This window comes from Martes martes (assembly GCF_963455335.1).
Source record: "Martes martes genome assembly, chromosome: 7".
In the NCBI taxonomy this organism is placed as follows: Eukaryota; Metazoa; Chordata; class Mammalia; order Carnivora; family Mustelidae; genus Martes; species Martes martes.
In genome coordinates this window covers 116,279,820-116,307,154 of record NC_137894.1, presented here as the reverse complement: position 1 = coordinate 116,307,154, position 27,335 = coordinate 116,279,820, and the positions used below count along the sequence as shown (strand labels likewise).

General features: G+C 55.3%; 1 protein-coding gene across 2 annotated transcripts in view; it reads right to left on the bottom strand.

Annotated features, from left to right (window-relative positions):
• Positions 1–293: 293 nt before the first annotated feature.
• The window catches only part of TTC7B (tetratricopeptide repeat domain 7B), a 248,850-nt gene continuing 221,808 nt past the window's right edge, over positions 294–27,335 (bottom strand). For both annotated transcript variants that reach the window (XM_080807351.1, XM_080807352.1), the window contains one exon: positions 294–1,270. In XM_080807351.1, the coding sequence (XP_080663477.1) occupies positions 1,049–1,270 (222 nt within the window). In that variant the 3' untranslated portion in view covers positions 294–1,048. The remainder of the gene's footprint in view (positions 1,271–27,335) is intronic.

Genomic DNA, 27,335 nt, shown 5'->3' with positions numbered 1-27,335 from the left:
TTTCCTTACAGCTCCCTCTTTAACTGGGCCACTTCAGGTCACACGCTCGTTCCCAGTCCTCTGTGCCCACGAACGCTGATACTGACTGCCCGGGCCTGAGTCCCCTGCTCCCATCCCAGACAACAGGGGAGTGATGGGAAAGGTGAATTCCCATGGGACAGTCAGGGGGCCCTCCCAGTGCCTAGGGCTGACCCGGCCAGGGCAGGCGCCCCGCGCACACCGCTTCCTACCCCAGGAACAGAGCCTAAACCCCTTGGCTCTATGGGCTTTCACCAACGACACGGGCCACAGGTCCATTTAAAAATCATTTTATTATTAACATCATCTTCCCATTTAGCCAAGTGTCTGTCATGTATAAGGAATGTCGGTAAATATTCCATTTGAAGCTTCTTTGTACATATTTCCATCGATAAATAAACTCTGAATTCACATAAAAAAGTTAAACTTAAATAGCTCCTATTTCCTTCTCTTGTAACAGGCATATATTGGTGAAATAGAAACATTCTCACATCAGGCTTTGCTCTAAGTGAGGACAGGAATTCACACGGTGTAGTTATTGACAACAAAACCAAGAGATCGTCAGCTGGTGTCCTGGCTTGGACTAGGACTGAGGTGGGAAACGGAAAATTCACATTTGGTTTCCAGGCGGAGGTTGGGGCGGGGATGGTAGGGGGAGGAGAGTTTTCTTTACAGCTCTGATAAAAATAATCTGCTTTGCCACTGAATTTTACCTTTGAATATATTCGTCTACATTTGCTGATTAAGTCCATTATCATTTGACTTTAAAACGCAGATGTCGACTAACAAAATATGGCACATAATCCATTTTGAACAATGTCAGTAGGTTCAGAAACTATCACCGGGCTGGTCAGCACAAAAACAGAAATGCACGTGGAGAGAGCGATGGACCGGGGCTCGTTTGCTTAGCTCAGTGTGGCCAGTCGCACGCTCCTCCATGGCCTCGGTGCGGGGGGCGGGGGGGGGGCGGGGGCGGCGCCCTAGGGGGCGCCTGGGGGCCTTAGCGGCAGTGAGGCTGGCAGGCGCCTGCTCAGAGCACCCGGGGAATGATGGTGAAGGGCACGGCCGGGCTGCTGGCCTCCAGCTCCAGGGCCGTCAGGAAGCACTCAGTGGCCGCCGCGTCGTTGCCCTGGGCCTGCAGGACCTCGCCCAGCCCGTTCCAGACCTCGTGGGCTGTCGAGTTCACCTGCACTGCATCCCGGAGGATCTTCTCTGCTAGACTGTAGCGGCCCAGCTGATGAAGGATCAGAGCCTGCGGGCATCAGGGAGACAGAGAGACAGACAGTCAGAGGGACTCCGCAGCTCTAGGCTCTTACCGGTCCTTGAGCTCCTGCACGCTCCTGGGAGGCGGGCATGGATCTCCATCGGGCTGGGCACACATGGTAAGTTCAAGCCCTTCCTGTGCTTGGGGGCAATCGTTCAAAGAGTTGCTTGAACTACATATGAAGTGGCCTGTGTTTGGCCATTTTGAAAGATAAAAAACTGGCAATTTCACGTGGTTCAGGTGAGTACTTAATGCCCAGGAGTGAACCAGTCAGGATGGCCAGTCTGTACTGACCCCATGGGCTGCCACCCTGGGCATTCAGGCTGCTAACGGTTTTTCTTTTTTTTTTTTTCAAAGATTATTTATTTATTTATTTGACAGAGACACAGCGAGAATGGGAACACAAGCAGGGGAAGTGGGAGAGGGAGAAGCAGGCTTCCTGCTGAGCAGGGGGTCTGATGTGGGGCTTGATCCCAGGACCCCGGGATCATGACCTGAGCCAAAGGCAGATGCTTAACAACTGAGCCACCCAGGCACCCCGTTAATGGTTTTTCTAACCTAGAGAAACGTCATTTATGGCATCGCTGGCGGTCATGGTTACAACACAACTTTTTTTCATTGCTCGCAAGTCCCCCCACCACAAACAAGCCCCTGCCTTTACCGCACCCTGCTCACCTCAAGCACAGCTGTCGTCTTACGTAGTTTTATTTTATTTGTTTTAAAGACTGATTTTAGAGAGACAGAAAGAGAGAAAGAGCAGGAGCAGGGGGAGGGGCAGAGGGAGAGAGAGAATCTCAAGCATACTCCACGCGTCACGTGGAGCCTGATATGGGGCTCCATCTCACGACCCTGGGATCGTGACCTGGGCTGAAATCAAGAGTTAGACACTTGACTGAACCACCCAGGTGCCCCCATTTTACACAGTTTTAATTAGGATGCAGGTGTTGGTCCCCGAATATTTTGCCATAACCCTGTTTCTGAGTCATGCATCCCTATGACCGATGGGTTCACCCCCTTTCATCCAACGATGGACTTTCATTTACTCAGTCTCTCCCTTGCGGGGCCAACACTGAGGTCACACCCAGTCCCTTTGCTAAATCACACCAAGAAGAACATCTTTCCAGACAGCGCCCCTGCACCCTGACAGAATGCCGCATTTCAAAGCAGTGACGGGGAGAGAGGGTCAGCTGGCCCAGAAGAGACCCACGTAGGTTCCTGTCTCCCGAGATAGAGCAGGCAACTACTTAACAGAGTGGAATTGAACATGTCAATTCTCTGAAAGGATGACTTTCAGAGCTTTGAAGTGACAAAAACAAAACAAAACAAAAACCCAACACTCAAGTTCAACGAATCCAATTAAACTAAAAACTTCTGTTCAAAGAAAAAAAGTTCCGAAGTTAAAGAACTGTCTAGACAGTTGTGATTGCAGACGCACAGCAGTCCTCTAAAAGGTGCAAACAAAGACATGGAAAGTATGTAACCCCGACTGTTGGTAAAGAGACGCAGGTTCCCATAAGGAACGTTCTGTGCTTATGAGAGGCGGACTGTGCTGTCATGCTGATTTGAGAGCGGTGGGGGGGGCAGGGGACTGACCCCTGATGCTCTGCTTATGGCTCTAAGAGGGACACGACCCTGTGGGGATATAATCTGCACGGTACTTGGAGAACCTAAAAAGAGGCATATCCTCTGACCCAGTCAGGCCACTTTGGGGGAAATTTGCTCTAAAGGAAGAATCTCCAAATGGTTGTCAAGCTGGTTCCACGGAGCCCTGTCCACGGCTTCCGCGAGGGCGACCCAGGTGGAGTGCAAGGCCTGTGGCATCATAGCCAAGCAGAAGCAGGACCCCAGGGCAGGGTGTGACCCACGGAGGGCTACTCTCCATACCCCCAGCTCTGGGTCTCTGAACAGCCTCCCTGAGCGAGGAGAAGGAGGTCTCGGGCAGACAGAGGCTGTCCTCCCCTGGCCAGGGTGCGGCAGACCTCAGGGTCAGCTCTATTTTCTCTGGGAGGAAAATCAAATGGAAAATCAAAAGGAAACAGCATACCCTCCCTTATTAACATCTCTGCGTGCCTTAATCACGTCCATGCTGGAGCCCAGATCCTAAATTGGACCTGTCAGAGCGGAGGCTGTGGGCACAAGGGGGGTTCTCTTTCTGAGGGTGCAGGACAAGAACAGTGACCCGGAGTCAGTCCTTGCCATGAGGACTTCCCCTTGCCTTCTGAAATCTTCTCTCATCAGACTACAGGCCTTCCCGTTCTCCAGCGTGGACTGCTGGGTTTCAGCGGCCTTGCCCAGGGCGCTGAGGGCCAGGTGTGCACACACCCCCAGGGAGAGCCTCCCAGCTCTTTCTCCAGAGCTGCCCTTCCCCACCCATCTGTGGGCAGGCCAGGGAACTGTGTGCCGAGAGCAGGGACAGATGTCCAGCACAGACCTGGCTTCCTGGCCGGACGATGGATGGTGATAATAGAGGATACATCCCCATCTGGCTGCGAGGCCCGCTTCTGTTGCTGTGGACAAAGATCCCGCAGTCGAGGAGCGCCTATTACATGGTGGGGAAATCTCCCCACGCACTCCCCCATTTTGTGGGTGAGTCAACTACAGCTCCTCCAGGCTGAGTCCCCGGCCCCAGGCGCCAGGCCAGCTACTACGGAGCTAGGCTAGAACCCGCATATGCTAACTCTTAGGGCCTGCCTGAAATCCATTTCGGTGCAGAGTCCTGGCGGGGGAGGGAGGAGTATGTAGGCACCTCCATCTCCTGGAGGGGTGCTGTCCCCACTCTGGCCCTCCCTCAGACACACTTGGAGAGCTCGGTGCCCACTTCTCAATCATAGCGGCCGTGCAGAGAGAACAGGAGGACTTCGCTAGGAGGTGTGCAACAGGACGTGAGAGTCAACGAGCTCCCGCCTCTTTTCTTCCAGGGGAGGTCATCAGCTTGAGCTCACTCTAGAACCTTCCCATTCAACCAAAAGAGAAGTAATAGGAGGGAGGGGGTTCTGGGCGGTGGCAGGAGCAGAGGCATGACATTGCCCTATCCCACTCCTTTGAGGTGTGACTATGTCCCTGCATCACCTTATTGAATACACACAATCCTTTTCTGAGTGGCCCTACCACCCACTGGGTGTGCTGGGCAAAAGGGTGATGAGGGACAAGCCCCCTGGGGAGATGGAAAGAGGCATCCCTGTTTTCTTGGCTGCAGGCTGAGAACAGAATTTAGGTCCTGCTAGGCTCTGCCGCAAAGCCAGCCCTGCACTCTTTTCCTCCTCTATAAGGAGTGTTTTCTCCCCATCAGGTCTGATGCTAGGCTAGGCGTACTTGGCTCAGCTCACATTCCCACTGCTTTAGAGACAAAGAGACAAGGTTCAGCAGACCAAGGATCTTGGCCAAGGTCACAGGGCCAATGCATATGGAGCTGCAGGCCAGCCTAGGCCTGCCTGAGGCCAAAACCCCCGTGCTCCCCTCTACAACTTCCTACCCAATCACCGGCTCACTGCTGCCTCTGTCCCTTTAAGAGAGAAGCCCAGAGCCCCTGGGGCACTAACCCAGTTACATCTGAGCAACAGCAAATGGGCATCTGCTGGGTAGGTCTTCGCTTTCATTTCTCCAACTATGGATCACTGGCTCTGCTCCTCCCCATGCTTGCGACCCAGGCATGGTTCCTCTCCAGCGGATGCTTGAGAACATCCTGCATATTCACTCAAGGACTAGGAGGGCTCCTTGTCTCCCTTTGGTGGCCCACAGCCAGGCTGTGATCCTGAGGCTTGGGATGGATGTAGGTGCCAAAGGACTGCAGGGTTTTGTTAGCCAGAAAATGGACCAATGGCAGGTGGAGACCCAGGAGGGCCAAGGTCTGGGCCTAGCAAAACCCAGAGGTCATCAGTCTCAGCAGCAATGACCTGCCCCACCCTGCTGGAGTGGGGACAAGGACACCTGCCTTTTTGCTGGGAATTCGGTGTAGAACATGGCAGGTTGCTGAATTTGGCTAAAGCTTATCCTGGGGGCTCCAGGGTATACAGCAGGGGCCAAGCCTACCCACCTGAAAAATGTCTGCAGAGAACCAGCCCATGGGCTAATCTGACTTAGCACCCTCCATACTGGGCAGCTGGGGATCTTTATGTTCTCTAGGGTTCTAGGGTTCCCATGGGCTTGGAAATTTCCAGCCCATATACCTGGACTTATATTTCTAATGTAGGAACAGGCTACCCTTTCCAGATGACCTTGAAACTTCCTGAGCAATCTGTTTAGTGGAATTAATTCCTAAAGCTGGAGCTGCTCAGGGAGACATCAGACGCTTGCCAGGGGCTGCCAGCTCAGTCTTGGCAAGGGAATGAAAAATCAGCCTCTGCCCAGTGCCCCAGCAAGCAAGAGCCGCTCAGAAATCAGTCACATAATGGGATCAACCAGGACAAGCTCCGGCTGGGGTCTGAGCCATTGCTGGCAGGTTGGCTAGAGGTGGGCTGGGACCTGGCTGTCAGCCCCCCCCCCCCCCCCCCCCCCCCCCCGCCGACCAAGCCCCAGTGAGCTGGGAGAGGCCCTCTTTGGCTTTGTGGTGCTCTTATGCACTAGAACCCTGACACCTAAAAAAAAAAAAAAAAAAAAGAATCCTGACACCTTTTCCAATTCTATGCGCCCTGCTCCCTCTCTTCTCCAACTATCAAAGGCCTGACTCCTGAGGCTGGCATTTGACTATTCTTACCCCTGGCTGGATCTTACTCTTAGTATAGACCCCAGAAAGCCCATGCATTTCTTTTCTTTTCTTTTGTAACAGTATTCATTGTTTTTGCACCACACCCAGTGCTCCATGCAATCCGTGCCCTCCCTAATACCCAACACCTGGCTCCCCAACCTCCCATCCCCCACCCCTTCAAAACCCTCAGGTTGTTTTTCAGAGTCCATAGTCTCTCATGGTTCACCTCCCCTTCCAATTTCCCTCAACTCCCTTCTCCTTTCTGCAGGATGCACCCCCCAGCCCCCTTCCACCTCTCTGATGTCACCATTCCTGGTCTGTCTAGCCCCTCCTGCTGGAGCGCTAGACCATCTGTTCAAAGCCCTATTGATTGCCATTCCCTCAAGATCCCAGGCCACACTGCACCTCCCCCGCCCCGACCTTAGGCAAGACTACCCAGAGGCATGGGTGTGGCTCCCAGCCCCCAGGCTGAAAGGAAACAGAGATTTCCAGGACTGACATATTTAAAGACCAGAATAACCCACCTTCTCCCCCATATCAAAATCCCAAACCCCACTGTGTTCAGAATCCCGGCCACATAATGGGAATACAGAGGAGGCCAAGGAGCAAGGCTGCTCTCGAAGCTTGGGGTCCCGTGCAAATCCTAACGAGACCGGGCGACGATGGCTGCATGCCAGGTGCTGGGCTGTGCCGAAGACCTAAGACCCTTGACGCAGTGAGTGGCCTAGCTGAGACGTGAACTCGCATGGTTCATGCCTGCTCCTCACACCAGACCCTGTTTCCTTCCCCGGGAGAGGTTGTGCAAACAGACTCCCCTCCTTCTCCACCCTGGCGTTCCTGAACCCCTACAGGTGAGGAGCCAGCAGGGCTGGCCTTCCTGGAAGAGGGGAGCCACCCACAGGTATCTTATTTGTCCCTTTGGACACAAATGAAGACAGCCTCCCAAGCTGGTGATTATTATAATCAGGTGTTCTGTACAAACGAGATCTTGGTGCTGTACCAAATTGGAAGTAAGGGAGGAAATTAAACCTGTTATTTCAAAAGAGAAAAAATGGACTTGGCTAATTTGAGGACAATTAGCCTCTTCCTCACTCATGTTGTGCGTGTGTGTGTGTGTGTGTGTGTGTGTGAGATAATTGATGCCTGAGGACTGAAGACCTTGCCACATGCCGTGGACAGGCTTCCTGCTCCAGCCCTGGGTCTGGCGACCCATAGCAAAGGCTGCAGGACCAAAGCCCCCCTGGGAGATTTCAGGTGTCCCAGTGGTGCTCTGCGCAAGTGCCAACTCAGCCCTTGGCTGGGCTCAAGGGCATGTCTCGGACCACCGCTGGTCCCTGGAGGGGGATGGGCACTGAGAGATAACGTCCCTGCAAGGAAGCGTCCTTCCCAATGTCGAGCTGCCGCTGAAAAGCAGTCTTGCAACTCAGCTCTAGCTGGGGGTCAGGCAGCGGTCTGGTTGTGGCTCTCACATTTCCCCAGGTGGGATGTTCCAGAAATCAAACCCTGGGCAGCAGGGTGGGGATGGGTGACTCCCTCGTGCTTGCCCTGCCTCATGGGGCTCCTGCTGCGGACCCCACCTATGGGCGCCCTTCTTGGCTTCTGGAGCGGAGGCCAGCAGCTGCCCTTGCCGTGGCAGAGCTGGCCTGGGTTTTGCAGAGGCCGTTGGACCTACCAAGGCTGGGGTGGGGGAGGTCGTCCCCCTTGGTGGGACTTCTGTTGTTAGGACCCTGGAACTGTGATGGCAGCTAAAGCAAAGCCCATTTCCCCAGCCTGTCACCCTTTGGGACAATGACAGCGCTGCCGGGCTGGCTGCAGCCTGGGCATGGCTGTGCTGGCCAGAGATGGCTCGTTGCTGGGGGATCAGGACCCAGGTGAGGGGTTCGAAAGATCTCCGCAGGCTCTGGCAAGGGCCAGAGGATCCACCCAGCACAGGGGAAAGGCCTGGCACTCTCTTAGAGAGTGCGGAGTGGAGGTTAAGAGTGTGGCCTGAGGCTCCCTGGGGCGGGGTGTGCACCAGCTCCACCAGTGACTTGGACGACTTCTGGGTCCCAGACACTTTGTCTGTCTAACGGGAACAACTTCCAACTCACAGGACAGTTGTGAGGCCCAAATGGCAGCAAGTTCGTAAAGTGCTCAGTAAACCTCCGGTGAAGGGTCACCTTGATCGGCAGGATGACCATCACCATCACCCTTACCGACTGAGGGGAGGGGAGGCCCTTCTGGGATGCCCGCGGTTGCAAGACCCTTCACTGCCAGCCCCATGTCCCTCTGGATAGTTCTCGGTAAGAGCAAAGACCATATGATTTGTCCTTGCACGTGCAGCCCCCAGAGTGGGGGTGGCACAGAGGAGGTTCTTGGTGCGCATCTGGTGAACTGACGGAAAGACAGACAAGTGGAGGTGTGGGACACCGTGTGAGGGTGGGGAGGACAGAGGTGGGCATGACTTCTTGCCAGTGCTCTCAACTAGCGTGCACAGAAGTCCTGGCCTCAGGTCACCCCGTCCACACCGCCATCAGAGCCCATGCACCGGAGCCTCCTCTGCCTTCCCGGGACATGAGCGAGGCAGCTATCTGGGGGAGGGGAGCAGCCCCGCGGGGGAAGGTGCTCTGCTCCCAGTTGTTGCCACGGCCTCCCCCCAGGTACTTGGCCCTGCACCACAGATCTGACGCTGCTTCTGAAGAAAACCCCAGAACCCTCTGCAGACTCTCCTGACTCTCTGGTTGGACACTCTGGCACAGATGAGGAAACAGAGGGCCAGAGAGGAAATGAGCCTCGCATAAGGTCGGAATAGGGCTAGATCCTTGAAGCGGCCAAGGAGGGGGCCTGGTGTGGTGCCTGGCACGAGGCATGGCCCCGAGTCTGTGACCCCACGTTCCGTGCTCTGACTCGGCCCTCAGCCCTCGGGCCCCCGAGACGGAACAGGGGCCCCCTGTGGGCTCCCACTCCTCCCCAGACGTTGTGGGTGGGTGGGACTGGCGTGTGCGTTAGCTGAAGCCGAAGCATCACTGAGGAAACCAGCACGCTAGCCCCTGAGTCTTGTCAGGATTTGCCTTTTCCTTCCTGAGGATGCAGCCCGTCAGACCGGGCCCGGGGGTAGCGGCTGTGCTCTCAGAGCGATTTTCCTGTCAAACCAGAATATAAATAGCCTGCCAGGCAGGGCCGCCCTGAGAAGGCCACGGGAGACGAGGGCTCTGCAGAGACCTTCCTGGAGCCGAGGCGGGAAGGCCAGGTGAGGGGCTGCCCGCTGCCTCCCTTCCCCGGGCGTGGCCCTTTCTTCCCTGTGAGGATCAAAGGCACTGATAGTTCCCAGCACTGGCATTCTGTGGGCGCAGCCGAGGGGGCAGCGGGAGCCCCGCCCTGCTTCCCAACAATGCCTCCAAAAGGAGCTGAAAACGCACTAGGATGGGGTGGGGGCGGGGTTCAGCTTCTCTACCTGGGTTCCGGCAGCTCTGGCGGAGGTCAGGTCTATACCGGGCTCTGTTTTATGTTTCCTTTCTGTGTGTTTTGAGCGCTCAGAAATGCACACTGCCTTGCCAGGGGGCTGAGTGTGTGTGTCCTGGCCAGCGATGCTGGCCTTGGAAGGGCCTGCCTAACCAGGCCAGGAGCTCCAAAGGGTTCAGATGCTAGGTATCCTGGGGGACGCCAAGGTCATCACCGTCCCTAGAGCCCTTACACACGTCTGCCTGTCGAACCTCTGGAGCCGGGGGCGGGGGGGGTGTGGCCTTGCACACTACAACTCAGCCCTCTTTGCTCAGTCAGTCAAGAGCGACTTGGGGGCGCCCTGGAGAAGGGCCTCCTGGAGGGTCAGCGGGTTAGAAACCTGGAGTAAGGACTGGTATGGAGTTGGTCTTTTCGTTTTGGCCATTTTACTTTGTTCTGGCTCCGTTTCCACAAAGGCCAAGGCCAATTATTCCCGGCAACCTCACGCCCATCTAACCACAGAGAGCAGGCTCACGTGTGGCGGCCACGGCCATCAGCTGGGTTCCAGGTCCCGTCCACCTCACCTGGCCCTCATGCAGGGACAGAACATTCATGAGACCACTTAACCTTTCGAGCAAGGGGCCATGACATCCTGTACCAGGGACTCGGACTGAAGAGCAGGAAGGAACAGGCCGAGGGACAAAGAGGAGAGGGAGACGCGGGCTGAGCAGCTCCTGGGAAAGGGCCAGTGGTTGGACAGGCTGCACTGAGAAGGGACTCTTTGTGACGAGGAGAGCGGAAGCCAGGTCCCCACGGTAGCTGGCCCTGCTCCAGCTGTGGTGGGGCCAGAGGTGGGCACTATAGCAACATGTTCTCCAGTCTGCAGCTGGGCAGGCCTGGGGGCGGGGGGCAGGGTTCTGAGCGCTGAACAGACACCCCCTGGAGGCCTTCCCTTGCGGCATGCTGTGAATTGGAGCTAAGGATTCTAGAAGGGGGGGAGGCAAAGACCCCAGCCCTTCTCTTCCCTCCACCCAGGGAACAACCAGACATGCCTGAGAGGCTGTCCGCATCTTTGTTCACTCAGGATATCTGATGGCTGTGGGAGGCTGTGCTCCCACGGGGCCCCTTTTCCAGGTCAAATGCTTTATTTGAAGAAATGTGCCTTCTGGAGACCAGGCCTTTCTAGCATTGAACTCAACTCAGAAGGAAACAAAACTCAATTTTCCCCAAACCTCTTATTTTTCTAAGCCAGCAGCCAACCATCCATGGAAGCAAAGCTCCTCGGGGTGAGGAGGGGGCTTGGGCCTCTGCTTTATGACGCACGAGCTCCTGCTGCAGTCTCTGACTGGCAGCCTCCCACTGTGGCTTACTCCCTCCAGTGACGGGGAGCTCACCACTACCCCGGGCAGCCCACACCATTAGTAGGCAGTATGAGCTGTCAGTTAAAAATGTGAAGCCCTAATTAGGCTTTTTGTCTAATTCCCACTCTGATATTCATTGAGTCCTCTGGAGTCATGTGGAAAAGGTCCCCTCCCCTCTCCTTTTCACCAGACAGTCCTTCAGCATCTGAAGAAAGCTTCTAGAATCACACACACGCATGCACACACACGCACACGCAGTCCAGGGCATTAGAGGAACGGTAAACACAGGCCCCCCTTGTCCCCCTACCTCACTGAACTCTGCCACTGAGCACAGCCCCTGAAGGATGAGCCATCAGGCTCCAAGACAATGTGAGTGTGGCTTTTCCTTTTCATAAAGCGTGTGACTGGCAGCATCTTTTCAAAGGCTTCTCTCCTCCAGAATGGTTAGGAATATTCTGGAGAAGCTGATTCTGCAAATAGCAGCGCGACAGGCTGTCAGGCAGGAAACATGCCAGCAGTAAGAAATGGGGGCAGTGTGGCCGTAAGCCAAAGGGCCTGCCCAGCCTCGCATGGATTTCACGCAGAAATCCCAATTTGGCCCCAAATTTCCTCCGGCCTCATTTCTTTGAAACTGGGTACTTCAGTGTTGGTGCCAAAATATCCACGTGCTGCAGCGGCTTGTAGAGGACACTAGCTGGGGATCACTGGGACCTTGAGGGAGGGACACAGCCAGCCTGCCAGCAGCTTCTAAGCACCAACGACCCCCAGCCTGGCCCTGCTGCGGAAACACGTCCGGGGCGCGGTTGGGGTGGCCGAGAGGAGTGCAGGAGTATTCCCCAGAGGGCCGGCACTCCACCCAGACCACGGACTGGGCTCAGGAGCAGCACCTGGGTTCCAGGCTGCATGGGTCTGTTCTGTTGACTATAACCACAAGTGCTTCTGGCTCTTTCCTCCCTTCTGTAAACTTCACAAGCACCTGTGGATGTTCCGGCCCCAGTATGCTGAGGGCTGGGAGCTCAGTGGCCACGGACTGTCACTCGTCTTGTGCCCTGCCCTCTCTGAGCCAGGCAGGGCTGAGTGCCCCTGTGGAGGCCCAGCATCTAGAACAGAGGAAGGCCTGCTGGATGGAGGAGGAGGAAGGACATCCCAAAAGACATAAAACGCATAAAACGCCCTTTTCTTAACAAATGAGAAAACTGGAGCTCAGAGTCGGGGTGGCTGGCTCACGACCACATAGCTACTCCAGCCTCTAAAAGCTTCGTGTGGACCAGCCTGTGGGCAGTCACAGCTGCGAAGGGCCTTACTGATGACAGAGACATGAGAAAAGTGTCCTGGGCGGGCAAGCACCCGGCTTGGTCACCCAGCCAGGGGGAGGCCAAGTTGGGTCTTGGGTTCCAGAGATCCAGCTCAGGGCTCCTTCTCCAGGTCAGGGGACCAGGGTCTCTGGAGGGTGGTAGGCATTTAGGGGACCAAGAGACACATTCTAAGACGACTTCTTAGGGTTAGCTGGCTCTGGGCGGAGCTGTCCAGGGAGCAATCCTCTTTGGGGGAGAAGTTCTGGGGATGTGACTTTCCTGTCCAGTTCTGTCAGCCTGCCTGGGCTCTGCAGGTCCCTCTCCAAGGGGTGGCTGCCGTATTCCAGTGGGGTTAGACTAGGGTCTCTCGAGACCCAGGTGAGCACCATGGGACATAGCTTGAGAGGGGCTGATAGGGCTGCTCACAGCTGTATGACGGGAACAACGCCCACCCTATCCAGAACCCTTTGCTGGCAGCCCGAATGGTAGCCCCCCCCAGCAGTCCCTCCAAGTCTGGACCCTGCTGTGCGGAGCAGGACACCCCAGCTCCCTTCCATTCGGCCTGCTCTGCTCATCCTACAACCACCCCTTCTGTAACGCCTGCCGGCCCTGATACCATTTAGGAAACTGGTCACCCTCCAAATCAGAGATGGGGTACCCTGTGCCCTCAGCAGTCACCCCCACCCTAACTAGAACCCACTATCTAGCACTCTGACTCCCTTTCTTTACTTGCCCTTTGGAACGAATGGTGTGGAGGTTTTGTTAGTCAGGAAAAACAATGTTGGAGCCCCTGACGGACTTCAGCATTGTAAAGGCTAAGGCATCTGCCTCCTCCTTGGAAACATCTTGAAGGCAGCCTTGGAGCTGCTCCCTCTGGGTCCCAATCACAGTCCCCACCCCTAGCCCTGGGGGGTGAATCACTTTGATCTACATGCTAATGCCCTGCGGCCAAACACTGCTTCAGGCAGGCCCTTGGAGACCAGGCCAAGGGCAACGGGGAATCCCCATATCTGGTAGGGTGAGCTCTCTTCACCTCTCCATGGCAGCCCCGGGCAAGGCTCACACAAATTCCACGAACACAGCACAGAAACCCTGGCATCAGCGCCTCTACAGGTCTGCACAGCTCACTGACCTAAGTGAAGAAACGTCAGACCAGGCCGGTCCCGCACACTATGAAAGGACACCAGCGAGAAGGTCTGCCTCTATGCAGCTCTGGCTGAGCACTCTGGTGAGGGCTGAGAAGGGGACAGGAGAAGCCCTGGGGTCCCCAGAAACATACAGGGATGTTGGGCATTCTCCTTACTCTGACGCTTGGGACAGTTCTTGGTAAAATTCCAGATGATTCTCCACCTGCCCTCCCCCTAATTTGCCATTTAAACTGCACGCCCACTGTTGCAGTATTAGCTCCCAGGCTCCATGTGGACGTGAGTATTAGCTAAGTCTACTTCGATGAGAGAGAGCCACAGCTGGCCCTGGTGCTGTGGGACCGGCCACATCCCAGCCAGCATCTTCTGTGGGTGCAAACATGGCTCCCCTCGCTCGTACTTTTCCATTGGTAATGGGCAAGAGACTCCTGTTGACTTATTTCTACATCTCCCAGGCTGACTTATTTATTTATTTTTGTCTACTTTCCCCAGCAACAAGTCAGGCAGGGACAAAGGCACAGGGCGGCCGGGAAGTCAGCGCCTCCCCATGGTGGAAAGTTTGAGCTAATCACTCCCTGGAGGCCGAGGCCCAGCCTTCCAACCCTCTGGGGAGGCTGCTGCTTCCCCAGGTGGGCTTGGGAGGATGGCGCTCCACCCCAGGCCTGTGCGGCCCAGCCAGTGAGGTGTGGGCCACGGGGAAGCTCTGAGCGAACTTCAGGCCCAGCTTTGCCCCGGGGTCCTGGGACCCTGGCTTCCACAGGTGAGAAGGGCAGCGCAGGCAGATGATTAGTTCCCCGTGAGGTGATGGAGATGGGTGGGCGCAGAGGGAGAGACGACCCAGAGCTCTGGTGGGGCACGTGTCTGACAGGCCCCAGCTGGAGGTTCTCTACCCTCTGGAAAATAGCCACACATGTTCCCCCCCCAGAGCCGAGCTGAGGGCTTGCTGGGAGCCAGAGCTCCGGGCCAGAGCGTGGGAGAGTCCTAGAAACCCCTGCCCCATTCCTGAGGTCCGGGGCTAGGTGTCCTTCCCAGCGACCCTGACAGACCCTCATCAGGCCTGGCGGGGGGGGGGGGGCAAGGGGAATGTGTCATGCCTTTCACTGGGGTGTCACTGCACTTGTTTCTGACCACTTATCACCAAACATGGCAAAAGCCTGTCCAGTTATTCCCACGGAGAAGTCCTGGCCCTCCCGAGGGCAGGAGCACAGGCTGGGGGGCATCCTGCCCGGTGGTGGGGAGCGCACCTGCTCCATGGCCCAGCCCCACTCTGTGGCCCAGCCCCAAGCACCCAGCTTGGGCAGGAGCTTCTCTCTGCCTCACTTTTCCAGCGTGGAACACAAAGCGGTGGAGCACATGCTCGAGACGACAGTTCTAGGGTTTGGTAAAATCTTTCTCCACCAAGTAGTTTGGGGGTCACCTACTGCACCTCTGGTTTCAGAACTTGAGCGTCAACTAGAGAAACAAGCAGAAAACGCTATAGGGCAGCATCTCTTTCTGCAGCCTGTGGGGAAGACTGCTCACAGCATGCCAGGAAGGGACAGGGTGGGGGGCCCTCCTGGAGGAGGGTAGGCTGACACAGGCCGGGTAGCGGCCCTGGGATCCCGGCTTCCCTTGGCACTGAGTTGGCCGGGCTGAGCATTGTGGGGCACTGGGCCATGCCCTGTGGCTTCTGACACTTGAACGGCAGCCATGGCTGAAAACACCTTGACCCAGTGTGGACAAGTGTCAGAAGATGGGCTCACTGGCAGTACCGGAAGACCACTGGATTTACAGGAAACCCTGAAAACTCAAGAAGCCAGCAGTGCAGAGGGAAAAGGCTATCAGCTGCTGGACTGTGGCAGGTCCTTGGGGACTCTTTTGCATAACCTGTATGGTCCTTGGAACCCAGTGGACACTCATTGATGACAGCAGCATGGGTGTCCTCTCCCAGCCATGAGCCTGTTGCCCCCCCGCCTGTCCAGGCCTGGGTCCACCAGAAGGGCCTGAAAACCTCGCTCGGCCACTGTGCCAGCTTGTAGCTCTGGGCCAGGTGCACCTCTGTCTGGATGGTGGGGTGACAGGTGCGCTCCTCAGCTGGGCCGGCCAGCAAGGCTGCCAGACCCCAGCCCTGAAGGCCACCTGGGGACTCAGGCTCATCTGGGCTCCACAAGCAGCCGCGAGGATGACACAGAGCCAGGGTGCGCCCCAGGTCTGAGCGTTCAACAGGCTCTGCTAGGGGACCCCAACCCCCCCCCCCCCGGCCCTGCCCCGGCAACGCCATGCCACCGCTGTAGACAAACAGTTCTCTTGACGATGCACTGGGACACAGACGCTGCTGATTCACTACCTGCCACGGGGGACGCGGTCACTTTGGCAAGCGCCTTCCCCATCCCTGCCAGGGTCTGGCACCAGCTCTTTTTTCCACGTTGAAACAGAAACAAACAAAAATGATAAGATAATTCTGATGGAGAGAGGACTGCAATGGATAAGCCTTGGAAAAATTTTTTCCACAAATGACAAGACAACCTAACAACACGGAATGCAGGCAGCAAGGCAGGGCACAGGACTCGCTGGGCAGTGCTCCTGCTCTGCCCTGACTGCCTCCCATTCCGATCCTCATGGCATTCCTGGTGCACCAGAGCCGAGGGAAGCTACCATCGAGTGAGAGAAGAAAACAGGCAGTTTGCTCAGAAATGGGGAATTTTACTCCTGGGTCTTTGCCAAGATTTTCTCCCTGGGGGCCCCCTAGACCTTGTCCCTGGACTGGAACAGTGACAATGGCAGACGGGCTGGGGACTTGCGGGGAGGCGCTGCCGGCAGGGAACCGCATGGCTGCTGTGGAAATGGGACAGGGACTCAGCCTGGCACTTTCTTTTCCAACACAATTGAGCTCTTATCACTGGCCACTTCAATATGGAACAAATCTGCATCAAGATTAGAGTCATTTCCTCCGAAATCCCCCAGCAGCCCTAACGGGAAGCGCACAGGGATGTGCCCACTCCCCCAGACGGAGGCTCTCCGGGCTGAGTGAACACGCACTGGCCACCTGCTCTTGGGTGGGCCTGGCCAGTGAGGAGCATCGAGCCTCCTCCCAAGCCACAGGCCCACGCACAGAGCTCCAGACCCATCCGAGAGGACCTGGAAACCGTTAGCAACAGCAAGTATGGCTCCCGAGGGGCAGCACGTGGGCCTTCCATGCTGCACGGATTTAGGAAAGGGTAACGCTAAACGCTGCTCCCTGGGGTCCACAGACGTGGCTGCTTGCGGCCGGAGGTGACCTGCTCAGGGGCTGCGGCTGCCAAACAGCTGAGGGGATGAGGCCTCAGCCTCCCTGTACCCCACCTGGGCGCCCCCGGCTCTCCGTACTGCCCTCTCCTTATCTCAACGAGTGAGGAAGAGTAGAACCGTGGGGAGGCCCAATGTCCGTCCCCGCGGCCTATGGGGGACCTCTTCACTTCACCCGTGATTCTCGCCGCCACACAGTTTGGGAAGAGGAAGGCCGAGAAGACCGGCGGCTGCTGGGTGGACCTGATGCTCCAGGCAGGTGCTTGGAACCGTGTTCGACCTTGGCGACAGTTCTGTTAGGGTGGAATTTCCACTTTTGAGTGACAGAGGTTAAATAACATGTCCCAAGTCATACACATTTCCAACGAATGAATGCATGGTAGAGCTAGCATTCCAATGTAGATCTTTTTGTTTCAAACCACGGCCCCCTTCCTGCCACCTGCCCGGGCAATTCTGTGTCTCGCTCTTTCTCCCCGAGCCTCCGCTCGGCTGTTCTGTCTCTATCTAGATGGACAAGGTGAGCTCCACTGTGTCTGTGCCACGAGCACCCTCCACCCTGGAAGTCCTGAGTCAGGGACACTGGTGTTCTCCTCTGCTGATACCCTCTTGCTCCCCCTCCTCTGCGTCCTCTTTCCCTCTTGAAACCATCTAGATCTGTGAGTCCAGTGTCGTTCTGGTATATTGGCTCTCTGAAAGAAAAGAAAAGGCCCTGATGTGGAGTGCTTGCCAGTTTCCATGGTATAAATACTCCCGCCATGGCTGCTTTCGAGCTCCCCATGACGTCACTGCAGGCAGGGCTGGGTAAAGAGGAGCAGAGCGGGCTTGCCGGCACTGCGCACCGCCTGCACCTGCTAATGGGCGGGAGCTGCCGAAGGCCAAGGCACAGCGGCGGGAGGACCACAGACGATGCAAGGGACGCTGGTGCAATACAATCCACCCAGTTTGTTGGCCAAAGCTACCTTGACGGCTGGGGGTGGGGCAGGGAGCAGCACAAAAGCTCTTCAGGGTAAAAGGAGGCAGACGGGGAGAAAAGAGAGATGTTTCCTTCTGTGATGGAGTGGGTTGACTTGGGGAAAGCTGAAGGCATCTTGGAACCACGCTCTCAGAACACCTCCGACATCCGGGAAAATGGGGCTGGGGGCTTTGTCTTCTCCCAGTTAGTCTCCAAAATAATCATTCAGCAACACAGCGCTTTGAGCCTACTTTCCCTAAAGCCAATTTTCTTGTCAACTGGGCTGCGTCCCGTGTCATCCTTGCTGGTGGGTGTGTAGGCGTTGGTGCCGTGGTAGGGGGTGGCTGGAGGGGGCTGCTGTCGGCAAGAAGGATGGGGCTGTAGCCGGCTTTCTTTAATCATTCCACAGGCAGAAGCAGATGTGTCACCTCTGTGCAAGATGCCAGGCAGCAGGTAAAGAATTTAACAGCTTGTGGGAGTTCTAATTAGATTGCCAATTATAACTCCATTGACCTGCCTGGCTTTGAAAGGCCTGGAAAAAAAATGCATGTTGTCCTTAGGAAGAGGCAGATTCTGCTTCTAGTTTGTTCTGGGAGATCCCTGCGGGGATGGCTTGCTTGCACTTTGGTTCTAGCCCCATGCCTCTGTCTGGACTCCTGCTGTCCTAATGCAGAGGATGAGAGAAAATCTGCGGGGACTCGGATCCCTACAGGCAAGGGACCAGTTTCTGCACTAGGCATGCTTTGCTCCTTTATTTGTGAAGAAAGACTCAGCATTGTGTGCCACAGGCTCCCCGGAGGGTGGGCCAGCAGTTTCTGCTTCCTTTGGAAGGACATCAGCCAGCATTGCAATTAATGGATCTAATCAAGACTGACATCTTGGGGTGCCTGCGTGGCTCAGTCAGTTAAGCAGCTGCCTTTGGCTCAGGTCATGATCTCAGGGTTCTGGGATCGAGCCCCACAAGGGGCTCCCTGCTCAGCAGGAATCATGCTTCTCTCTCTCCTCCCCACTTCTGCTCTCTCTCACTCGCGCGCACGCTCTCTCTCTCTCTCTCAAATAAATAAATCTTAAAAAAAAAAATAAGGCTGATCTCTTGGCAAGGGCAGATTCCAGGCTATGTGTGTGTGTGTCCAAGATTACTTGCAAGAAAGGCCACTGTTGTCATCAGCCTGGGTCACCCCCCTCCCCAGGGGCGCTGGCACCTGGCAGGAGAATCAGGTCCCCAACAGACATGACAGGGGATGTTACACATTCCTCTGAGGAACTATGGCAAGCATTCACTGTTAGACACTATGAGAGCCCTGGCTCACACAGGGGATCACATCTGATTCTCCCATCATCATTCCTCGTCACGGAGGAAGATACTGAGGCCCAGAGGAGCTCAAGGCCCTCAGCTCCTCCATGTGGAAGTTGTGACTATAATTCAAGTCACTCCCATCTCCCACACTTATCACAGTGATCTCGCTGACTGGGACCCTTCCTCTGCACGGTGGCTTCAAGGAATCCTTTAAACCACTGTGGGACACAGGGCTGGCCACAACCCTGAGCTGAGAGCAGACTGGGACTGTGGGAACAGGAGGACTTGTGCATCTGGCAGGGCCAGGCCCAAATGCCAGCTACGGTTTGGATGAGCTGAGTGGACGGGAAAACTCAATGACCAGAATGTTCCTTTCCTCATTAGCCAAATTTCTCTCTTGTTCCACAAATGTTGGTGCTTCTTGGGTTTCGCCCTTGGCCCTCTTTCTTTCTTCGTCTCTGATTCACAGCCCAGCTGGGAATGGGTCTCATGTCCCTCATCGCTTCAGCTGTCCCCTCCAGGCCACCACGGCTTCCTAACCATGGCCCCTGCCCTGGAAATGCCTCCAGACCCAGCCAGCCACAGGCCAGGCCTGCATCCTCCTTCCCATAGTTGCTCCTCCTGTGTCTCCTCGTGTCGGGGAGGTCGTCTTAGCCACCAGGGACATGACCCAGGTGTCTGAGAACCAGACAAGAACCTTCCAGTTCCTCCCCGAGCCTTACTGAATCTACTTTCTCAATATCTCTTATCCCGGACTGTTGAGATGTTACTAGCAGAGTCCTTCATGTCTCTTAGCCTCTGCCTAACTTAGCCTCCCTGGCTTTTAGAATGATGGCTCCAAAATGCAAACCCGATCACGTCACTTTCTTTGTTTTAACCTCTTTTAATCTTGAAACATTTCAAGCATGCGGAAAATCAGAAAGGCTAATGTCATGAACATCTATATACCTACCACCTAAATTTAACAAGTGTTAACTTTTTTCACACTTGCTTTATCTATTCTGGGGGCAAGAATTGGTTTTTTTAATTATAGGCATTGTGACACTTCATCCCTAAATAGTTCAGAAGGAAGCTCTGAAAAATAAGGATGTTTCCTTATGGAACCACCTCTACCAAAATCAATAGTACGTCCTCGCCATCATCTACTGCCTGGCCCGAACTGTCCCATATGGATCTCCAAGGGCTTGTTTGTTTATTATGTATTCAAGCTCCATCTGTCGCCAACCTGTGGCAGAGCCCACATCTCTGCCCAGCTGCTAAAGCCTGGCCCCCAGGTCACACCTATGGTGGAGCCGTGTTTGTCCCTCCTGCTCCAGGAGACCAGATAGCCTGTGACCTGTACCTCCACCTACAGGAGTCCCTGGGGCTTTTCCTACATTTTCCTTCTAGACTAGAGAGTCTAGTCCAGCATCTGGCACAGAACCAGGCTCCACGACTCTTGCATACATCGTGTCATTTAATCGTTACGACATTACTGAGAAGCCGCTGTGCTGAACTTGTGGTGTGGGAGGCGAAGCTGGAGCAGTACATGGCACAGAGGTGGTGCCCAAGTCCTGGGCCCCTCCCTGGGCACCAGGGAGCTGGGCACCAGCTGAAAGGCTTGAAAAGTGACAAGTCCTGAAAAGGTATTACGGGTGTCCCATAAATACTAAGCAGACGAGGAAAGGGAAGGATGAGAGCTCACGCGTCCAGCGGTGAGCTTGGGGGGAGGTGAAAGCGGCTGAGGGGCCCTGGGGACAGGGGGTGGGCTGCCAGGGCAGAGGGGCTGGAGGCCCAGGAACCCCGGGGGAGGAGCTCTCACAGGGCTTTCCCGAAGCTTCTGGAGCTTTCTGGATGCAAGGGCCCAGATCTGGGAGCTAGGGGTGGGCCCTCAGACTGTGATTCTGTCCTCTCCCCACCGCAGGCTGCTGGGGCCTCGGGAGGCACGTAAGGGGCAAGGCTGTCTCTGGACCCCGGGCGGTGCTCTCACGCAGCGCCCCAGGATAGAGCCTCTGCGCACCGGCACCCATTCCTTGGTCAGCGGCACTCGCTGGTTCCCAAGAGCCGGGGGTCTCCAAGGACAGGGCCCAGAGCACACTTCTGTGACCAGGACAGTCGGGGGGCTGTCTTGGCTCCAAGTAACTATCTTCCTGGAGCCTGAGGGTTTGAGACTTGGTGATACTTGGTATTTTGTCACTGGTATGTTTGTCATTCCTCCTCCTAAGCAACCCCTCCCCCCACCCTCCTCGGCAACAGGAAGGGTGCCAAAGGCTACCCTGGAAACTTCCCTGTGCCCAAGTGGGCTCATAAATCAGTGTTGATGCTGGTGATCCAGGTAGACGGGGCAAGGGCGGCTGCGAGAAAGGGGCACTACCCAGTAGGGGTCACCTCGAGGCCAGGGTAGGAGGCAAGTGGGGAGACCAAGTCTGGACTCCAGTTGGGAGCAAAGAGAGAGGACACAAGCTCAGGGGATGCTGTGTGACCCCAAGACAGACTGGAGCCCTCTGACCCCCTTGTCCCCCCAGAGCAATGAGTGGAGCTCCAGGGGCTCATCTCTTCTCCATCTCCACCCTAAAGCGAGAAGGCAGGTGCTATGGCCCACTTCGCAGATGGAAAGTGGGCACGAGGCCTTTGGGAGTGACGGCGTCAGGATTCCGGGTGGGTCTGTGCTCTTGCTGAGTCCCGTCCCCTCTTTGGCCTCAGTTTCTCCATCCGCACAAGTGGGTGCTTACACTGGGGAATTTTGTTGGACTTCTGAATCCTGCAATGCTCTCTGGTGAGTGCCAGGTCCAAAGACTCCCCGGCCACGTTACTCCTGACTGACGCAGGAGTAACCTGCATCACCCCTGATACTGACGCAGAAAAGTTGGAAGCGGTACCTGAGAAGCTTCTAGGGTGTCCTCCCTAGACCTTTTAGATGAAGGCTTTTAAGCTCAACCTGAAGGTCTGGACAACATGTGGGCACACACATCCCCGAGAACCCATGAGTTCTCAGTTGGGGAGTCTCTGGAACCAGGACCACGGGATGTGGAAGCCAGGTGGGGGACAGCCAACCCAGGGGGCCCAAATGTCACTGCCTCGTGGTAACAGCCAATCCCTCCTGTTGACTTCAGGGGCAGGCGGTGCTGGGGAGGAGGGTGCCGAGGAGGGGCTGACATCCAGGGAGGCTGGAAATAAGGCAGGGGCATTAGGGGCAGCTAGCTGGGAACACAGAACAACACAGACAAGTGAAAATGTGGATCAGATCCTCTGATCCAAGCCAGGGCGCAGTAGCTGTGGCAAGGCAGGAATGCGATGGAAGGGAAATGTCAAATCACACCGGAATAACGGGGCAGAATTTCTAAGAATAAATGGTTTGGAGAGAGTATGTCAGATTTTAAATAATTTTAGATCATAATTACTAATGAGACACTGAGCTGCACTGCCTGTAATTAGTCATCTGAGACTCCAAAACAGAAAAGAGAAATAAACACAGAATTAATTTTTTCTGCAAGCCACGGCAAAGGAAGTCCTGGTGACATGGCTCGTGTTCAGAGCCTGCGCCGGGCTTGTGCTGCTTCTGGGTCTGTGATTTCAGCCCTCGATGAAAGCACCGGTGGCCCAACGCCAGATCTCCCTAGCCAACACTGAGAAAATGCTGCAGTGGGTAGGAGGGATCCAAACACCAAGCAGGAAATGTCTGCACAGAGCACCTCTGCACCGGCGATGCCACTTGCCATGGGAGAGCTTTGCAGGAGAACAAGGGCCGTAAGCCACACAGCAGTCACGTGGGTGCAGGAGCGCCACGTTCCCAGGGGACACTCCTTTTGCTCCAAGGACAACACACAGGCCCAACAAACAGAAAATGCTCTAAGCTAAAAATATGTATTTTCAAAAGAATGTGAGGACATAGCTTGAGTCATTAAAAACAAAAACAAAAACAAAAACAAAAAACAAAACCCACCTTTCAATTACCTGGTTCTTCCCCTAAATCATTTCCAATCCTTCCCCCTTCCTCAGACGTCCTCTCCACGTGGTTTGCACCCCTGACCTGGCTCTGGTGGGCTCCTGTTATTGCCACTGTGGCCATCCTATCCCAAACCAAGTGTGGGCACTGTGCAAACCCAGTTAGAGCAACGCGGTCCCCTCCCCCGTCCCCAGAGGAGCCTATCCACAAAGCTGGGCGTGGAAGCAAGGGACATGTCTTGGTGCTGTGGAAACAAGAGAAGCTACTTGAATCTGTGTTTCGGGTAGGGGTGAGGGTACAAGCAGAGGCTCCCTCAGCCTGGGACCAAGATCAGAAGGCACACCCGGAACAAGACGCCAGGCTCACAATCTACAGAGGGAACCACAGAAGGAGGGCTAAGGATGTGTCTGGGGTCACCATCAAGGGACGAGGGAGTGGCCTTGGGATGAGGTGACCAAGGGGGCGGCTTGCCAGAAACTCCCCAACAGAATTTGTCTGAACAGAGGGAGTGGGGTTTGGGCATCTGTTTTTCTCACATAAAAAATGGTATTTAATGATATTTGTATGGCACACTGGGGAGAGAGGACCAGGTGGCTCTAGGCCAAGGATGACAAGCTCCCTGTCCTCCTTGGCACTCCCAAGGGCAGAGGCTATCCCCTTCTTGGCTTATCCGTAACCATGGGACATTGGCAGGGACCTCTGGTTTAAAGGGGAAGTGATAGTAGGAGAGTCTGGGGCCCAGGAGGGGCTCTCTGTGTTGGAGCCGGGGCTACTGCCTGGATCTGTACAGCCCCAATCCCTTGGCACCTGCCACATCACCCTATCTGCCTCTGTCCTAGCCTGTGTGGAGATGGCCATTTCAGCCTCCCTGATGTCTGTCTCCAGGAACCTAACCTGGCATCTGGCTTAGAGGGTGAGCTCCTCTGGGGATGAGGAGGGGTGAGGGAGCAGGGCGTCTGCCCAGGAAAGGCACCACTCTTTATAAATTATCATTTTAGTTCCTAGTCTGCAACTAGGTCTCTCACGGGCACGGTCATCATGGGTCAGCTTCTCTGAGGGTGCTCCCCTCCGACAGAGCTGCGAGAGACAGAGAGCAGACCTGCAGGGCACACACATGGGCCCGGGAAGACCACTGCAGACTCCAGCACGGCTGCCTCACACCGTTCTGCAGCAGACTCTGGTCTAAGGACAGTGGCCCCCGCCATCCCCAGATGGGGTACAGGGGCTGGCAGAGAAGAATGTGCTTGGGAGCAACAGGATGGAGCGTCTAAACTTGAGTGGGGTGGCCACTGCTCCTACCCAGGGCCCCAGGGCTGCCCCTGTGGCCTTCCGCCATATTGGGCTGTGGAGTAGGTGCTGTCGGTCAGCCTGGGGACACGGCTGTGCCAGGCACACCTGCCTGGAGCCCTGCCTTACTGCATAACACATCCCCTTTGAGATTTGGCCTGTAATACACTCAGATTCCACTGCACTAGAAGGTTCCATTAATTAGCTGACTTGGCCTCCATGGTCTGGTATGAAACCATGTGCTGTGTCTTCCAGTCCCCCCTCAAGGTCATTTCCTATACCCATGGTGGGAAGGGAGTATGCCAAGGCCAAGCCAACAATCACCCAGAGGCCTCTGCACAAAGAGTTAACCTGACTATTTAAAAATAACATGTTCCAATGACATTTGCTCACAATCCATTCAGGGGAAAGCACTCGCTGCTTTGGCAAGGGGTGTGTTTGTAAAAGGGGAATAATGACATTTGTCAAGGTCAAGCTGGCTCTTGAACTTGTTCTTTTTCTCTCCCTGCCCCACCTCATCTACCCACCACCCTTGGTCTACACCCACCACCTCAGGCATGGAGCCTGCCCCAACGAGCGACAGATCCATGAAGAAAGAGTTCGATGTTGGTTCAACAGGGGCTTCAAGGGAGGGAAGTGAAGGGGCTGAGGGCCCCTCTGCAGGGGTGGGGGGGGAGGGGGCAAGGAAGGCTTCTCAGAGGGTGACACTTGAGCCGGGCTCCATGGCAGGCTCTGCTGCCTGGCCAGTCTACGGAGCCCGCCTACCCTCTCCGTCCAGGTCCAGGGCCGGCTCCCCCTGCCCTGGCCCAGAAGTGGGCCTGGCTGCCCACAGCCCTGGTCTGGTCCCCCCAGGCCCAGCCAGGAGAGACGCTTCCCGTCTCTGCCTGACACGTCATACCCCGCTTTCTACTCCTTTCAACACTAGTAAGCTGGGCTACAGGCTCCAGAGAAATAGAAAGTAATACTTACAGGCAAAAGCACACGGTTTTGGGCAGCCATGCGGTATGATATATTCTTATTTTGGCTCCTCCAGCTGCTGAAATTTGGTTCAGAAGGAAAGCCAGGCCGAGGGGCAGATCTTTTGGAAAGGAAATGCACCCCGGCCCCACTGTCAAGTAGATAAGAGGGAGACAGGGAAGCAGGGAGCCCGACACGGGACCCTGAGATCATGACCTGAGCCGAAGGCGATGCTTCACGGACATGAGCCACACAGGCGCCCCTGTATTAACTCATTTAACCACACAGTAACACCACGGGAGGCACTAAGGTTCTCCCTGCTTAATGGCTAGTGGAATGGAAGTTCGGATAGATTAAGGAACTTCCCTCAGGCAGTACTATTTACATGTGATGAAGCTGGGATTCTAACCCAGACAGAATGGCTCCAACGCCAGGCTCATAACCCCTGGGCTGAGCTACCTCTCGAGTCCTAGACTCCTGGAGCTTGGGTGACTCCAGAAACGCCCACTCTCAGCATTGCCCAGCCCTGGTTCTGCTAAGTTGCAGGGTAGCCTGGGACGGGTCACCAAGAGCAGCAGTGAAAAGGAAATCGTCCACCCTGGCGCCTGCTGTGAGGACAAACTCATCTGGCAGGTGAAGTTTTACATTTCTCTGTAGAGGTTCTATTCATGCCAAATATTAATGGTTCTCGAATGGGCCTCGAGCTACTAAGGGGCTCAAATGGAGTGTGTCCCGTTATAAGAAGGGCGAGAAGGTAGATGAAGGAGCAAAGTCCTGGCCACCCTACAGAACGCACTATTGTCTCTCCTGCACTGTTAGTGTGAATCCCAGTTTGAACGAGTCAAGATATTAGAGAAATTAAGTCTTGTACACTCAAAGGGTTCTATCAACCAGCCCACAGATGCATAGAGAAGGGAGAACATCTAAATATTTCATCAAGTCTTTCTTCAGAGAAAAATATCGTTCTCCTTAATTTTAAAAGCATTTTTTTTAACCCAGGAAGCAAATAAAATGCAATTCATAGATGAAAGAGGCTTCTCACTTGACCATGGCAAGGTTTTGTTCCTGCCAATCATTCTGCGAAGAGGAAGAAAATAGATACTTCGGATGAAAGGGATCCATTTCCAAAGATCAGCGTTTGAAAGGGGCAGGGTGTCTGGATTCTGTTTCATCTGCTTGGTTGTCTTGCCCAGAGTAACAGAAGGGATCAAGGGCCGCTCTTCAAGATGGGGTTTGTTTGGGGACAAGTAGAGCCGCACCCACATGAGACCCTGCCCAGTGTGTCAGCCCTGGGCCACCCTCGACCCCAGAGGCCCCTGGCCAGACCGACGAAGGGATCAGACAGATACACAGACACAGGCTGCCCGTCTCTCGGGTAACCCCACAAGTTCATCACCTTCGTGCTGCATCTCTCCTCCAACAGAGGCACACACCCAAAAACATACTTCCAACTAGTAAAATGTGGGACCCAAGCAAGGCCCCCTCAATGCTCACAAAACAGACACTTGAAAAGATGCACGAAGAGAAGAACGCCCAGGCTCTTCCAGGATTTCTCGGCGCAAGCTGGCGGCAGCAAGCCAGAGCTCACCTCTTTCCCCGGATTCAGACCCTCCCTGCCATCCCACTGGCTCATCAGGCATCATGGGGTGAAGTTTCCCCATAGTCAACAAGCATCTCAGCTCGCACTCCGGGCCCCTCTGAACTTCTGAAGAGCCTTCTTTTCTGAGCCATGTCGTTAGCCAGCCTCCTTGTGATGAGTACTTCCGGCTCAAACTTTAGAGCTGGTAAGACAACGTAAAACGTGGTAAGAGTCCACAAGACACGTCCCACGGCACGGCACATTGGCTGTCCTCCTTCCAGACCCGCCATCCATGTGACGCACCTCAGCCACTTAGTCCTAAAACATGCTTTTCCAAAGCTCGGCCATTCTGCCAGTCTTCCCCACTAACGTGCGCCCTGGGACTGAAGTCCAACACCGTCTCTAATGTCACTCCAGATTTCTGATGTTTCAGAAAACCTAAGACCGTGGAGAAAACCCTCGAAGACCGCCCATATATGAGACCACCTGAAGGCAGCCTGACTGACCTCGGGGGGCTTTTCATGTCTTATGATCCTTCCACAAAAGACAGGCCTCAGCCACACTCCTTGGGTGGAGTGCCAGGCCTAACCCATCATCTCCAACCGCCTCTTCCCAGCCATCTTCCCCTCTCTTTGGGGAACTCCATCAATGGTCTCTCACCACGACTTCGTCCAGCGGAGGTGCTGGAACTTTCCACCATCCCCAGTCTTCCAGATACCCTCCTTTGAATGACTGCTGGCTTCTGTCCCTTTCTAGGCCTTGTTTTGGGAATGTCAACATTCAAGAGGATGGCCCCTTACTGCTTTTAGCCTATATTTTCTCCTCTCTGAGCAACAGCTCTGGAGTATCATACCAGGCTTGCTCTAGGGGATGGCTGATCTCTCAGG